At 48.0% G+C, this 14919-nt stretch overlaps 1 protein-coding gene across 3 annotated transcripts in view; it reads left to right on the forward strand.

The window, feature by feature from the left end:
• The window catches only part of Trim67 (tripartite motif containing 67), a 42446-nt gene extending 38380 nt beyond the window's left edge, over positions 1–4066 (forward strand). For all 3 annotated transcript variants that reach the window (XM_027404821.2, XM_027404822.2, XM_027404823.2), the window contains 3 exons: positions 628–931; positions 2996–3158; positions 4001–4066. In XM_027404821.2, coding sequence (XP_027260622.1) covers positions 628–931; positions 2996–3158; positions 4001–4066 — 533 coding nt within the window. The remainder of the gene's footprint in view (positions 1–627; positions 932–2995; positions 3159–4000) is intronic.
• The last annotated feature ends 10853 nt before the right edge of the window (positions 4067–14919 follow it).

Raw genomic sequence — 14919 nt, forward strand, 5'->3', positions numbered from 1 at the left:
TGAGATTTGTGACCTTGGCCACATCATGTCACCTCTTTGTGTTTCAATCTCCTCCCTACTAGGTGGGCCGTGGATAACCACTTCCTCTGTCACTTCTAACAGAGTCTGCATCTTTTGGAGAGATGCTAGGACTCGGGGCTCCAGGAAATGCACCCGAATGTGGGGCCAGGCAGCCTGCATGCCTGTACTCCTTAGCAAGGATAGATCCATGGAATGGAAATTTGAAGGAACACAGAGAAGGGAGCATGAGAGAGAGAGAGAGAGAGAGAGAGAGAGAGAGAGAGAGAGAGAGAGAGAGAGAGAAGAGAGAGAGAGAAAGAGAGAGAGAAAGAGAGAGAGAGAGCTCTCAGGTCACAGTCCATCACTGAGGGAAGTCAGGGCAGGAACTGGAGGCAGGAACCTGGAGGCAGGAACAAGCAGAAGCTTCTCTGTGAGTGTGTGAGAGTGTGTACGAATCCCACAGTGAATTAACTCTGGTAACAGCAAGTGAGTCTGTCAATCCCCTTGGCTATACAGCAAAATTTGTGGGGGTGGTGGTAGAAAGGGAAGAAGGGATAAGAAGAGAGGGGGAAAAGAAGAGAGGGAGAGATTATTTGACCTTGTTTCTTTTGACTTCATCCTTTCCAGTGGCCTGGTTCACTTTTGACCCCAACTCTGGCCACCGGGACATCATCTTGTCTAATGACAACCAGACAGCCACCTGCAGCAGCTATGATGACCGGGTGGTGCTAGGCACAGCTGCATTCTCCAAAGGTGTGCACTACTGGGAGCTGCACGTGGATCGGTATGACAACCACCCAGACCCTGCCTTCGGGGTGGCCAGGGCCAGCGTAGTCAAGGACATGATGCTGGGCAAGGACGACAAGGCCTGGGCCATGTATGTGGACAACAACCGCAGCTGGTTTCTGCACTGTAACTCCCACACCAACAGGTGCGTAGCCACCCTGCCCTCCAAGGGTTCAGGGACTGGGGATAAGTGTCTTGCAGATCAGTGTCCCTTTGATTGTCCCCAAGAGTTAGGAGAGGAGTTGGGCTTTTTGTTTGTTTGTTTTTAGCGTACTTGGCACTCTAGTTCCAGGGGGCTTGAACAATGACTGGGAAAAGTAAACCATTTGCCTACAGCATAAATGAAAGTACTTGATGGCAGGAGCAGCTCTGGCCCAGTGGTTCTCCATCCCCCAGCTGGCCTCACAATGGCTTTCTGCTGGGGGCTTAATTTGTGTTTTTTTTTTTTACTGGGCCTACTCCAATTTCCTTTACAACCATCAAGCTAAGCTTGAGTCACTGCACAGAGCTAATAAGAGACTTGTTTCCCACAGCAAGAGCAGAAGTCATTACCATGGCTGGTGGTTTGCCTGGAATGACCCTGCCACTTCCCTGGGGAAAAAGTAAGGAACTTCAACCTCAAGGAGCTGACCTCACTGGACTCCTGGCAGGGTTGGTTTATACCTGAGGCACGGTGTTCTTGGCAACCTACTGCTCTTACAAAAAGCTCTGAATGCTCTCTTCACAGCGAGTAACCCAGCTTCTCCCCCAGGAAAGCCAGGTCTAGTTTGGCCAAGAACTTGCCGAGGACCCTCAGGTTCCTACCTGACCACTATCTTTTCACTGGTAATGTCCTCCTCTCCACAGGCTTATGGAAAGGGCAGCAGCTATTCCTGTAGTCTCTTAGCTGAGCTATGGAACTGACCAAGCACTTCAGGTTGACTAAGTAAAGCAGCCTGGCCAGGTATTGCAGACTAAGTGATGTAGGCTAACCAAGTGACACAGGCTGACCAGGTGATGCAAGTTGACTAGGTGATGCAAGTGGCTGACTGCATGCTGACGGCTAAACAGGTGGCACGGGCCAACCAGGTGGTCCAGGATTACCAGGTGATCCAGAATGACGAGGTGATGCAGGTTGACCTGGTGATGCAGGCTGACCAGGTGCTGTGGATTTACTGGGTGCTACATGTTGACCTCCCTCCACCTCCAACCCTCAGAGGGACCAAGATCACCCTGGCCTACCAGTTCCATTACTGTGATACCGTGTCTGTGGGCTTGAACTAACTGTGGGCTAACTAAGAACCTAGATGCCCTGTGATGGTGGCAGAGATAAGCTCAAACACACATTGTGTGCTCATTATGCTTGAAACTGTAGGATTCAAGGGGGCTACATGAGTGCCGTTAATCCTCACAAAAGCTCTATCGCTTTTGTAGATTATGAGGCAAGTTTAGGCAGGCTGGACTTTGCTCAGACCCGAGTAGAATAAGAGGTGCTGTTAGGATTTAGAGAGGACATCTGTGGAGTCTCCTGTTGTGGGGACTCCTCAATCCCCAGGGCACAGGCTGTCATAGTACCCAAATGATCTGGAGTCCTTGCTAGCCAGCCCCTCGACTTCCCAGTAGAGTACCAGAAGGAAGACAAGAGCCAAAAGACAGCAGAAGAGAGGAACTACACCTGTTTACGCTCCTCCCATGTTTCAGGTGTGGGGCAAATACAGGTGACCTTCCTCCCAGAAGAAGCTCCACACTGCTCTCAGACCTGTGACCTTGATCCTAAGGGTGGTTGTGTAGAAAGCCAGCAGGTCAGAATTGTCACCACTGCCACCTGGTGTTTAGTTTTAGAAATGCATTGACTATCCAGTTCTAGTTTCCCTTTCCATCTGTTGTACCCTTCCCCACTGCATTCAGTAGCACCATGGGACTGAGGACACAAAGATGACCTGTCACTCTTCCTCTGTGCTCATGCTTGGTGCCCTGTGGTTTCAGGAGGGATCCACCCACCCAAACTCTCATTCTCTGGTGTGTGTGTGTGTGTAGGTCTCCGACACTATGGATAAGAAGGGGCAGAGCAGTCTTGGTCCCTCAGAGCTGTCTTCTCTTGTATCTGACACACATACCCCTAGAAGCCAATTTTGGATGAGGGTGTTCCCAACATCCTTTGAGGAATTCTCAGTTACTGTGATACCATGATCTGGGTGTGGTGACAGGTTTTCCTGGCTTATCTTCTCAGGACTGAAGGCGGTGTATGCAAGGGGGCCACTGTGGGCGTACTGCTGGACCTGAACAAGCACACGTTGACCTTCTTCATCAATGGGCAGCAGCAGGGCCCCACAGCCTTCAGCCACGTGGATGGGGTCTTCATGCCTGCTCTCAGCCTCAACCGAAATGTGCAGGTATCTTCAGAGCCATGGCTGGCCTGCCCAGTCCCTGCAACTTGTCTGCTTCCTAAACAATGTGCACTGTGATGAAACTGGCCACCTCATTCACCAGATCAGCAGTCTGTCTTCTGGCCTCTCTGATAATCCATGGAGGAGGTCCTAAGTACTATTGATTACTTGGAGCAAACAAGCTCTGTGGGGGCTCTGGGGAGGAGCAGGGGGCTCAGTGTCCCAGGGGAATGGGATGGCAAAGGAGCTCCTGACACCGGCCAAATGAGAGGTCAGAGGACAGGGGCATCCTCCACTTTTTGCATATTCCTTCTGTCCCTGGGGCCATCAAGGGACTCGATTTATGTCTACTGCCCTACAACTGGGTCCACTACAGTCTGGCATTGGTTACTTGAAAAGGGGAGTTGAGGAGCACAATATGAGCTGTCAGGTTTCTAGAAGAGACAGGAGATGCAGAGTCACCTATGAGAACCAGAGCCCCTCTGCTATGGGGCTTGACGGCTCTAGCCAAACAGGGAAACCAGCTGGTCATTAGTATAGCTCCTATTATAAGGAAGGATGTACAGGTGACACCGCCTTAGCAATGTGAAGTGGACAAATGAGTAGCAAAGTTTGTAGCATAAGTTCTCCAGGGAAGACAGGGCACAGCATGTGGTCACAGGGCTGCCACAGTGTTTGGTGTTATGGACAGCCTCTCCTGTCCTTTGTTCCTGTCCATTTCCTCTGCTTCCGGCCTCTTCCTCCTCTCCCTCTCTCCTGTGTTAGGGATGGGAACCAGGGCCTTGGGCACACTATGCAAAGCACTCTGCCACTGAGCCAACCCCTGTTTGTTTCATCATCTTTTCCAGGTCACCCTGCATTCAGGATTGGAGGTGCCAACAAACCTAGGACGGCCAAAGCTGTCAGGCAACTAGCCTGATGGCTCCTGCTGCCTAGTTGACTGTTGTGGAGGCCTTCACAAAGGACAAGGGCCAACAGGAAGTCCTGAGTCCCAGCAGCCAGTGAACATCTGAAGATACTTTTTTGTGGGGAATGGAGAGTGAATGAGCTGTGAGCCACACAGCCATACTGTGGCTGCCTATGTCAGGAATGACCTTTCACCTCTATGCCACAGAGCTTATGGTCCCCAGGGTGCCCTCAAGACAGTGCTCCAGAAGGAAGCCTTTGGCTTCAGGATTGTGTTTCCTGATATCTTTTGAAAAGTTTGATTTCCCCTTACATTTTTTTTTTCCTGGAGGGAGAGAGGAAAGCTAACTTTGAAACCGGTATCCCAAGAGGAGTCAGCGCTGTGATGTCACGCCATACCTGCATGTAACCCGTTGCTAGGACTCTGCTCCTTCTGGAGTACCAAGCTGGCAGCTTGTCACCTCTGCTGGGAGAAACTGCCCGAGAGCCTTTGGGATCTGGAGTCTTCACTACACTGCAAACTAATTCAGGACTAATGGATGGAGCATTAATCATTTATGAATTACTAGAACGCTTCAGAAGGGCTTCTGTGAGGCCTTTATTATTAACCATGTGCTATCAACACCCCCACACCCCCCACACACATACACGGTGTGTGTAACAATCAGTTAAATTTTATTCATTCTGTTCTTATTTACAAATGGAAACACTGGAATCCAAGACAGTGATATGGTAGCTTTTTCTAGAATCCGTTTCCCTGGAAATTGATGGAAATATAGCTACACTGCCTTCCTGGGCTGGGCCTTGAGCACAGAAGCAGCAGACCCCGGGAAGGCCTTTCATCAAAGCAAGACCCTATGGCTTCACCCCATGCCCTGTTGGAAGCATCATGAACATGAGAAGTGGCCCTGATGGCAACATGGGTGGCTCTATCATGATGGGACAGATGAGACCCTGGAGAAAGGCTAAAACTAGATGATGATGCCCTGCAACTCTTTCCACATGATCGAAGATCCCCTGGGGTGCAGGAAGGTCTCCTTCTGAGGAGCACTGCCCTTACTGGTGAGGTTCACACGGAGTCATCCTGCCTTCAGGTCCTGTGCCATCACTTCCTGTCTCCCACAGTCTCCAGCTCTAACCTTGCTCTCTCCTTTGGAAAGAATTCACTTCATCAGGTATTTCATTTTACACAGAGGAATGACTTGCCCATCAGCTGGGCTGTTTTTGTTTTTTAATCAGATGCACCTGCACACCGGCCCCAACTGTGCTTCCTCACCGCCTTTGTCCACAGGCCCTCTGTTCCCAAGTACCCACCACTGGGCTGAACAAACCCACCAGTCCTACCTCAGAGTTCTTGCTTGTGGCCCTGTTTCCTCAGACACTCCGATGTCACCAGGAGCAGTTCAGCAATGTCCAGCCTCCACGTTGGGCCCTGGAGCCACCTTCATTGTAGAGGTGTAGCTTTGGTTTCTTTAGACTCTTCCTGCTAAGTGGTCTCTGGCTCAGTGGCTCCTAACTCTATCTAGAGTCCTCAGAGCAGCCCACAAGACCCTGGCTACCATGTCCTCAGTTGCTCAGCAGGTCCTGATGTCCCACAGCCACAACTCTGGAAGACCCCAGCAGAGGGAGGGACGGACGCTGCAATGTGAAGAACATAGATAAACCTCTGGCTTCCTGGACCTAGGAAGCCACATGTGGCCATGGTCGAGAGTGGTGGAGGTCCAGGTGTCTGGCTCTCTCATGGAAGTGCCCAGAAACCCTGGAGTATGAACAAGAAGAAAGGCTGGCCAGGGGGAGCCCCACAGTCTTCAAAGCCTGGGTCAAGCAGCTGCCTGGGGAGCAGGAATCACTTGGGCAGACCTAGACCTGTGGCTGGCTTTGTTTGGGGAGATAAGGAAAAGACCACAATTCCAGGTGACTTTTTTTTTTTTTTTTCTGGTGCTGGAGAATCCAACCCATGGCCTTGGTCTTGTAAATGCTAGGAAAGTGCTCAACCATGGAGCCCCTAGCGCTCTAGGAGGGTACTTTCCTCCTCTCTTTTCCTTCCTCCTCTTTAGTTTGTTTGAGACATGGTCTCACACTGTAGCCCAGGCTGGCCTGGAAATTCACTATATAGCTCAGGCTGGTCTTGAACTCACAGCAATCCTCCTGACTCAGCCTCCTGAGTACTTAGATTACCGAGGTGAGCATCACACCCAACTCAGGTGACCTCTTTAAGGAGGTTCCCTGGAGTTGAACAAGGAAGACCCAGCTCCCCAGCTTCCACAGCAGCATGAGTGGGGGAGCTAAATGTCTCCCTTTGCTCACTAGAACCCAGAAGCAATACGCTGATGCCAGGGACAATGCAGGCAGCCCTGCACAGCCATCTCCCTTGCCTTCTGCACAGGGCACCTTTCAGGGACAAGGATGCATGGAAAAGAGAAGAGTAGGGCAGTACCACACCCTTGGAGGTTTGAGGCAATCAGAAAAGTGAAGGAACTTAACTCTCACAGTGGCAACACCCAGGAATTTCGAGTGACAGACAGATGATGGTGTCTTATCACACTGAGTCCTTAGCAGCTGGCACTGAGGTGACACTGCTGTGTATAAGCAAGATCAAGATGAGGCCTTTCTTGGTGGGCCACTGAGAAGGAACTTGGGTTAAGTCTGTGAGAAAGAAATTCAACTCTAAGCCTGACGTCTGTGTGGGTTGGTGAATGCCAATCCCTTTGAAATGAATGTCCTTGACAAGTACCCACTGGCACCTACTTTACACACAGCACCTCCTCCCTCCCAGCAGGACAGCAGTACCCACAGCCCAGGCTTTTCCTCCTCTGTCCTATCTGGAGACAGGGTCTCAGTTTTAGAGGGCAACTGCCTGGTCTTGGCACTCTCACACTGTCTGCGGTCAGGCTGCACTCAGTCCTTTGTGTGCTCTGTGATTCCAAAAATGTCCTTAGCTGCCCTGTAGCCCCCAAGGAGTTCAGAGCCAGGAAGCAATATGCTACCAAGGGGAGCACTGAGACATGGGCAATCTCTGCAAGAGATGGGGAATGCCCACTTTACTGAGTCCTCTATCTTGCTAGTGTTGCCCTACCCCTTCTATGGCCCTCTCAAGTCAGGGCCAGAGTTCAGTGTCCATGTGAATTTACTTTCCCAGGGGCAACATGCCAGCCTTAACTCTGTGAGTGAAAGGCTTGCTCCTTGAATGGAGACATGATTCAGTGCAGGTGGTCTGGGTTTTCCCTTCATGAGGCTGACTCCAGGCCCTATAGCCTCTCATTGCAGAGAGGCAAAAAGAGTGGATAAAATCATCCAGGAGAATCGCAATATGAGAGTGTGAAGAACACCATCACAGGACTGTGAGAGTGACCCCAGGGGCACTTAATGCTGACATCTGGGGTAGAGACTGAGTGCTGGAAAGCATTAAGCACCCTTCATCTCTATCCTCAAGATGCCAAGAGCACCCCCAGTGAGTGTGACAATCCCAAATAGCTAGAGATATCCAGATGCCCCCTTGGGGCTGACCTGGATCCGGGTCATATTGATTTGTTGGGTGGTGACATTTGTAGTGTTGGTACACATTCTTGTGTCACATAGGAGGTCTATCCCAAAGCCATTGGCCTCATGTAATGTTAGAATTATTCACAAGTCTTCAGTGGAGCATGTGAGGAAAAAAGAGCTCACATTTCTGCTCACTGAAGATGGAGGCCAACACCACCTCCATTCTTGGGAAGAAAAGCTCCCTCCCTTCATTTTTCTTGGCCACACTTTCCTGAAGGAACAGGGACATCTTAATGGATTTGGGGATCTCGAGGTCTTAAAGAAATCTCATCATATATTAGAAGATGTTCAAAATCCACACTGGTCTCAGGAACTCTGTTACCCCAGGAACAGTCAGTTGTCATGAACAGCCTGGTATAGACTCCTGACTAAGGGAGTCCTGACAGCTGAGGTAAAAGCTGGAGAGGGGAGCTAAGCTAAAGAGGAGGGTTGAAGCAGAGACATGACAGCAAAGTTTCTCAGCACTTACCTCTTAAATTGGCTTTGAAGTTGGCTCATGGCATGCACAGGGCAAATATCCTATGTTTTGTGCCTCGGTATCTCCACCTGAAAACAGAACTGGTACTACCAACCTACTTCCTCTCCATATTGTGTGGATCATGGAATAGTCTCATTGGTAAGGTCCAGGCTAAATGGCTCACATTCAGTGGTTCAAACCTGGGTGACTTTACCATGTCCTCTAACCACAACGTCTTCCACTCAAGCTTCCTGTGATCAGGCAAATATTTTTCACATAGCTGCCTGGCATTTCAGACAGTTCACATGACAGCAAGCACATCCATTAGTGGAGAGCCTGGGTTAATGCCACGTTACAGGGCCTTGAACAGGCCAAACCTGTCAGCAACCTTCTCTTGAGCGCTAAAAGCATCTATATGTGGTGTCTGCTAAGCCAAGAAAAAGATGATGTTATTGGGGCTTCTGCCTCCTGTTCCTTCAGTTCTGGTCTCTAAGGAATCCCCCTACCCATGGCCTTTCACTTTTGTCTCCCCAACATTGGGGGTGGCTTTGGAAGACACCTCAGAGTGTATGACATACAGCTGAACTGGGACCTCGAGGGTATGGCTACTGACAAATCAATTTCAGCAACTGACTGCTGCTGGGACTTCTGGCACAAGCTGTGGAGGGTGGGAGCCTGGTCTTTTCTATGACCAGTGCTGAATTCAGTGGAAGGAGCTGGGACTTGACTATAAGTGAGGTAATTCCCTTGAGTGGTGCAGCACACTGAGGACCCAGCTGTCAACCCAGCCCTGGAAAAGAGCCTAGAGTTTGAGGGCTAGCAGTGTGGCTGGCACTGGGCACCAAGCCTTTGTGCACGGCTCTTAGCAGATGCTATGCAGGCCTTGGGATGACTGCTGGAGCTCCTTGAGTGGCCTGTAGTGGCCTTTCCAACTCCAACCCCCCAGAGACTGGACTTCCTGAGCCCCCCACATTCTCAGCACCAGCAGAGAGTGGGGTGTAGACACAACAGAAAACATGAATGCATGATTAGAATCGCCGCCTTTGCACTACACGGCACACTGAGCATGAAAGGTGTTTGTACAATGTTGGCAAAGGAATTTAACAGAAACAGAAAGCTGTGTACTGTTGTTTTGGCCCCATTTTCCTGCCTTTCCTTGCCTTCTCTTCCCCGCCCTCCCCATCATATTGATTCTGTCCCCAGTGGTTGGTATTTGGTGGCAGCTCTTGGTCCTGTGGCTGTTGATGTTTTACTAAAAACACAGAGGGGTGGGCAGTGGTAAGGAAAGTAATTTTTTCTAATTTTTGTATAGGTATCCACAAGCGTTTGTATTTTTTGAATTGCAAACACTGTGCTTTCTGGTCTTTAGGGGGTTGGTTGAACTTCCTGTATTACTTTTTGGAAAACTTGAGTTTTACCACATTCTTAAACAGATTTGAAATAAATTCTTTTGACACTGCCAACAACTGGAAGACAGGTGTGATCTGTAGTCGCTGGTGAGGGGCCACTTCCCCATTTCCACAGACTGTCCCTGGCTGACTACTGGTCATCAGTTTTAGTTTTGTGGACTCCCAGATCTCAAAGGAAAGATGGGGTTTCAAATTATAAGGTATCATTTCCACAGTGAAGTTATGGTTTCATTTAAAAATGTTTATTTGTGTGTGTGTGTGTGTGTGTGTGAGAGAGAGAGAGAGAGAGAGAGAGAGAGAGAGAGAGAGAGAGAGAGAGAGAGAGAGAGAGAACATGCATATTTGTGCATATATGTGGAAGCTAGAGGTCAACCTCCACTTAGTTTTGTTGTTGTTGTTGTTTAGATAGGTTCTTTTATGGGCCTAGCACTTGCCACTTCAGCTAAACTGGCTGGGCAGCAAGCCCCAAGAATCTACCTGTCTCTGTCACCCCAATGCTAGGATCCTAAGTGTACCTTGTTCCCCCAGCTTTTGTCTACATGGGTTCTATGGCTCAAACTAAGTTATTCATGCTTATATGGCAAGCGTTTTACCAACTGAGCCAGTTCACTACTTCATGAATTCATTTTTTGAAATGTATTTATTATGTATACAATCTTCTGCCTGTGTGCCAGGAGAGGGCACCAGATCTCATCCAAGATGGTTGTGAGCCACCATGTGGTTGCTGGGAATTGAACTCAGGATCTCTGGAAGAACAGTCAGTGCTCTTAACCTCTCTGAGCCATCTCGCCAGCCCTCATGAATTCATTTTTGTAAAAGGCAAGAAGACTGGAGATATGTAACACTCTATATAGGGTTAAGATTAACAGTCCACATAATGTTAAGCCAGTGTGGTGGCTCACACTTGTAATCTCCGCACTTGGGAGGCTGGTGCAGGAAGGTCACAAGTTCAAGACCACCCTGTCTGGGAAACAAGATAAACCCAGGACAAACTGACGTGGGCTCCAGGATAGCTCTGAGGAAGCTGTGCATCAAGCATGACCAATGTCCTTCAGCAATATGACCAAAAGCAGTCATCTGGTCTGGAAGGTCCTTTATTGCCTTCCTTGTGCCATGATTTTTAATTTTTTTTTTTTTTTTTTTTTTTTTTTGAGACAGGATCTCACTGTGTAGCCCTTGATGGCCTGGAATTCACTATGTACACTAGACCTTCTCCAAACTCACAGAGACCTGTTTGCCTTGACTTCCTGAGTCCTGGAATTTAAGGCCTGTACCACCTTTAAGTAGTCTTCTGTCCAGTTGCTCCTAAGACTAGTGGATGGGGCTCAGTAGGTGGGGTGGGGGTGGCTGTAGGTTGGATTTTTTTTTTTAAGATTTATTTATTACGTACACAGTGCTCGTATGCCTGCAGGCCAGAAGAGGGCACCAGATCTCATTGTGGATGGTTGTGAGCCACCATGTGGTTGCTGGGAATTGAACTCAGCATCTCTGGAAGAACAGCCAGTGCTCTTTACCACTGAGCCATCTTTCCAATCCTGTAGGTTAGATTTTTAGAGAGGAAAGCTATGGCGTTGGAGTATATTTCCTAGGGGTTATCTTGGGAGGAAGCAGGACCCAACAAGGAAACTATTTTGACCCAATAAAAAGCTGAGCATAGTGGCTTATTCTTGTGATTCTATCACTCAGGAAGCTGAGGAGGAGGTCATCATGAGTTTGAAGCTAGCCTGAGCTACATAATGAAATCCAGGCCATCTTTAGCTATGGAGTGAGAGACTCAACTCTCAAAAAACCAAACCAAAAGAACCAACAGCTAGCTCTCTGAAGACCTAACCCCTGTGCTTCCTCCATGCTCTCTGAGGGCTGGGCGGTTCACCTATGTCCTTGTATTCCAGTTGCCTGCTGCCATGTCAGTCTCTACTATCCTCATGTTCACCATGAGGCTACAGTGCTAAGTATGACACCTGAGTGTGCAGCACAAAGGCAAATGAATAACTGTGTTGGCGAAGACCTGGCCAGAGTTGCCTCCTCCATGAAACCTGTTCTGACACTTACAGCTGAGCTTGAAGGAGAAAGGGACACAGCAAGCTTTAACACTGGATAACCAAGCTCACTTAGGAAACACTAAGCTATATGAGAATAAGAAAATGGAACAAAGCTGGTCGTTGGTGACACTCGCCTTTAATCCCAGCACTTGGGAGACAGAGGTAGGCGGAACTCTGTGAGTTCGAGGCCAGCCTGGTCTCCAGAGCGAGTGCCAGGATAGGCTCCAAAGCTACACAGAGAAACCCTGTCTCAAAAAAAAAAAAAAAAAAAAAAAAAAAGAAAGAAAATGGAACAAGACACTGATCTGAGACAGCAGAGCTAACACCGAATGCTGACTTCTGCTCTGTGAGCCTGCTTGGCCCTTCCTCATTTCTGAAAAGGGCCACATGTACTCTTCTCCTATGAAAAGTGACTGCCACCAATATGCACCTAGACAGCAAGTTCTGTTTGCTAATGTTCGGATCTATCTTAACTAGAAACTTGCAAATTTTAGTTTCTGTAAAACCTGCTTAGCTCTAGGAAAAATCTCTTTGGGGTGGGGATGAAAAGACCTCCTTAAGATGGTCATAAGCTAGTGATAATGTCTAACCCAGCATAAACCACGAACTATTTCTGATCAAGGCTGAAACCTATTTAAATAATAGCTAGAGACTATAAGCTATGTGCTAATTAAAGTTCTTCCTTTATCTCTGAGGGCTTGGAATTTCTCATTGAGGAAGGCTGAGGAGCCCCTCAACAAATTCTGGGCATGGTAGCCAGAGCTTGTATCCCTGTGCTGGAGAGACTCATTAGCCTATACACTGAGCTCCAGGTCACTGAGAGACTGTCTCAAAACACAAGGTGGAACTGGAGAAATGGCTCAAAAGTCAAAGAGCACTTGCTCTGAGTTCCATTTCTAGCACCTACATGACATGTGCTTAACTGTGGCTTAACTGTAGCAGGTTTTCTTGGACCAACAGCCCCAAATCATGACACAGGAGACTAATTATGAACGCTCAACCTTAGCTTAGACTTGTTTCTAGCTAGCTATTTTTTTTTTTTAACTTAACCTGTTTCTATGTGCTACTCTGAGGCTCATTTACCTCATTTACATACTGTCCATCTTGCTTCCCTCTTTCCTCTGTATCTGTTTGTCTATCCCCTGGCTCCCCATTTCTCTCTCTGCCTGCCAGCCCTGACTATCCCTCCTCTGCCTAGCTATTGGCCATCCAGCTTTTTATTAAATCAATCAGGTGCCTTAGGCAGGCAAGGTAAAACAGCAACGCATCTTTACATAGTTAAACAAATACTCTACAGCAAAAACAAATGCAACACATCTTTATAGGTAAACAAATATTCTATTTCACAACACTCAACCATCTATGATTCCCATTCTGGGGGATCCATCACCCTCCTCTGGCCTCCTTGGGCACCAAGTATGCTAGTGGTACAAACATACATGACAGGAGAAAGAACACATACACACATAAAACTTTTAAAGTAAGATAATTTAAAACAAAACAAACAGCAAGGATAGTACTTAAGAATGGCAGCAGAGGCTCTCCTCTGGTCACACATGTGTACACAAACCTGAACACATATATGTATCCGTACATACATGAACACACACAAAAGTGGTCATGAGTGGTATAGTGGGGGATACAAGAGGAGTACTGTGGACAGATGGACAGCTGTAGTAGACACAAAAGTATGCTGTGAACTATGGGAGTACTTTGGTAGGATACAAGACAGATAAGAATTCCAGAGAAATACCTGAGCTGAGGACAGATAGGTGGATTATGCAGAGAGGGAGGGAGAAATCACTGTAGTTAAGGAAGTCAGTCAGATGACTACAATAGAAGGACTGGGGACAGGAACTGCTTCTGGATGGTGGCAGTGTAAAACAGGTGCAGTTAGAGGTGATGTCAGCTTTCCCCACCAGCCTAATTCGATATCAATACAGTGCTTCTTTGCCATGTTGGTTCAAATCAGTGATGGTTAAGAGCATTACCCAACAGCATCTTTCCACTTCTAGGGGACTCTGTCAGCAGTTGGCTTTGCAGTCCTTTCCTAGCAAGTTCAACTCAGGAGTTTCCTGTATAGGCCACTTCCATCTCCTGTATAGGACACCACCTGTATCATGTGTCCTGTACAGCTACATGGACTGAACTCTGAAGAGGTACACTGAAGCCAGGGCCCATCCTTGGTGGCTAGAGCAAGAACTCAGACATGACCTGCTTCCCTTAGCATGACTTTCTGATGGTCACTTCCTTGTAGTTCAGTCCTTCTCAATCGTCCTAATGCTGCGACACTTTTTTTTTTAATATATTTTTTTATTATGTATACAACATTCTGCTTCCATGTATATCTGCACACCAGAAGAGGGCACCAGATCTCATAACGGATGGTTGTGAGCCACCATATGGTTGCTGGGAATTGAACTCAGGACCTCTGGAAGAGCAGCCGGTGCTCTTAACCTCTGAGCCATCTCTCCAGCCCAATGCTGCGACACTTTAATGCAGTGCAATTCCTGTTGTGGTGACCCCCAACCATAAAATTATTTTGTCTGCTACTTAGCTCTAGTTTTGCTACTGTTATGAATCATGATGCAAATATCTGATATGTGAAAGGGTTGCCCAACCCCTTGGGGTCACAACCCACAGGTTGAGAACCACTGCTGTAGTTAACCTTGCTGGAGGAGACCTCATCAGGAGGCTTCATCCAGGTCACCCATTTAAACTTGATCTGTACCGGGAATACAGAACTGTTGGTGGATCATTCTGCCTTCAAACCTCTTGGGTGTTTCTAGACTGCTCAGTGGTCAGCATGCTGAGCTTTAAGTATTTATGCAATATAGTCCTCTGCCTTTTGTTAAGTGTTGAGCACAAATATTTACACAGCAAATTTAAAAAGCAGAATCTGTATACTCTCCCAAAATGGACTCTGCCTGGCTGTGGTCCAAGCTGGCAGAGTCCTCACCTGTCTAAGCCCTGATGGCTCATGGAGGTAGAACTACACTGCCCCCAGGCTCTCCTTGAAAAGATGGAGTCAATTGATCCAGTGCCCCCTTTAATAGGTCATCTCTGTCTCCTAAGATTTATTTTCCTAGTGTTGTCTGTCATGTTTGAAATTGGGTTCAGTGGGTGAAGGTGCTTGCTGCCAAGGCTGACAATCCAAATTTAATTCCTGGCCCCCTGAAAGTCTGTCCTATGACTTCCACACATACACTGTGACATAAGTGTCCTAATACATATACAAAATAAGCTTTAAAAGCATCATTCGAAAACTCTGACAAGCCGGGCGTTGGTGGCACACGCCTTTAATCCCAGCACTCGGGAGGCAGAGGCAGGTGGATCTCTGTGAGTTAAAGGCCAGCCTGGTCTCCAGAGTGAGTGCCAGGATACGCTCCAAAGACCAAAAAAAAAAAAAA

This window comes from Cricetulus griseus, chromosome 3 (genome assembly GCF_003668045.3).
Source record: "Cricetulus griseus strain 17A/GY chromosome 3, alternate assembly CriGri-PICRH-1.0, whole genome shotgun sequence".
Lineage (NCBI taxonomy): Eukaryota > Metazoa > Chordata > Mammalia > Rodentia > Cricetidae > Cricetulus > Cricetulus griseus.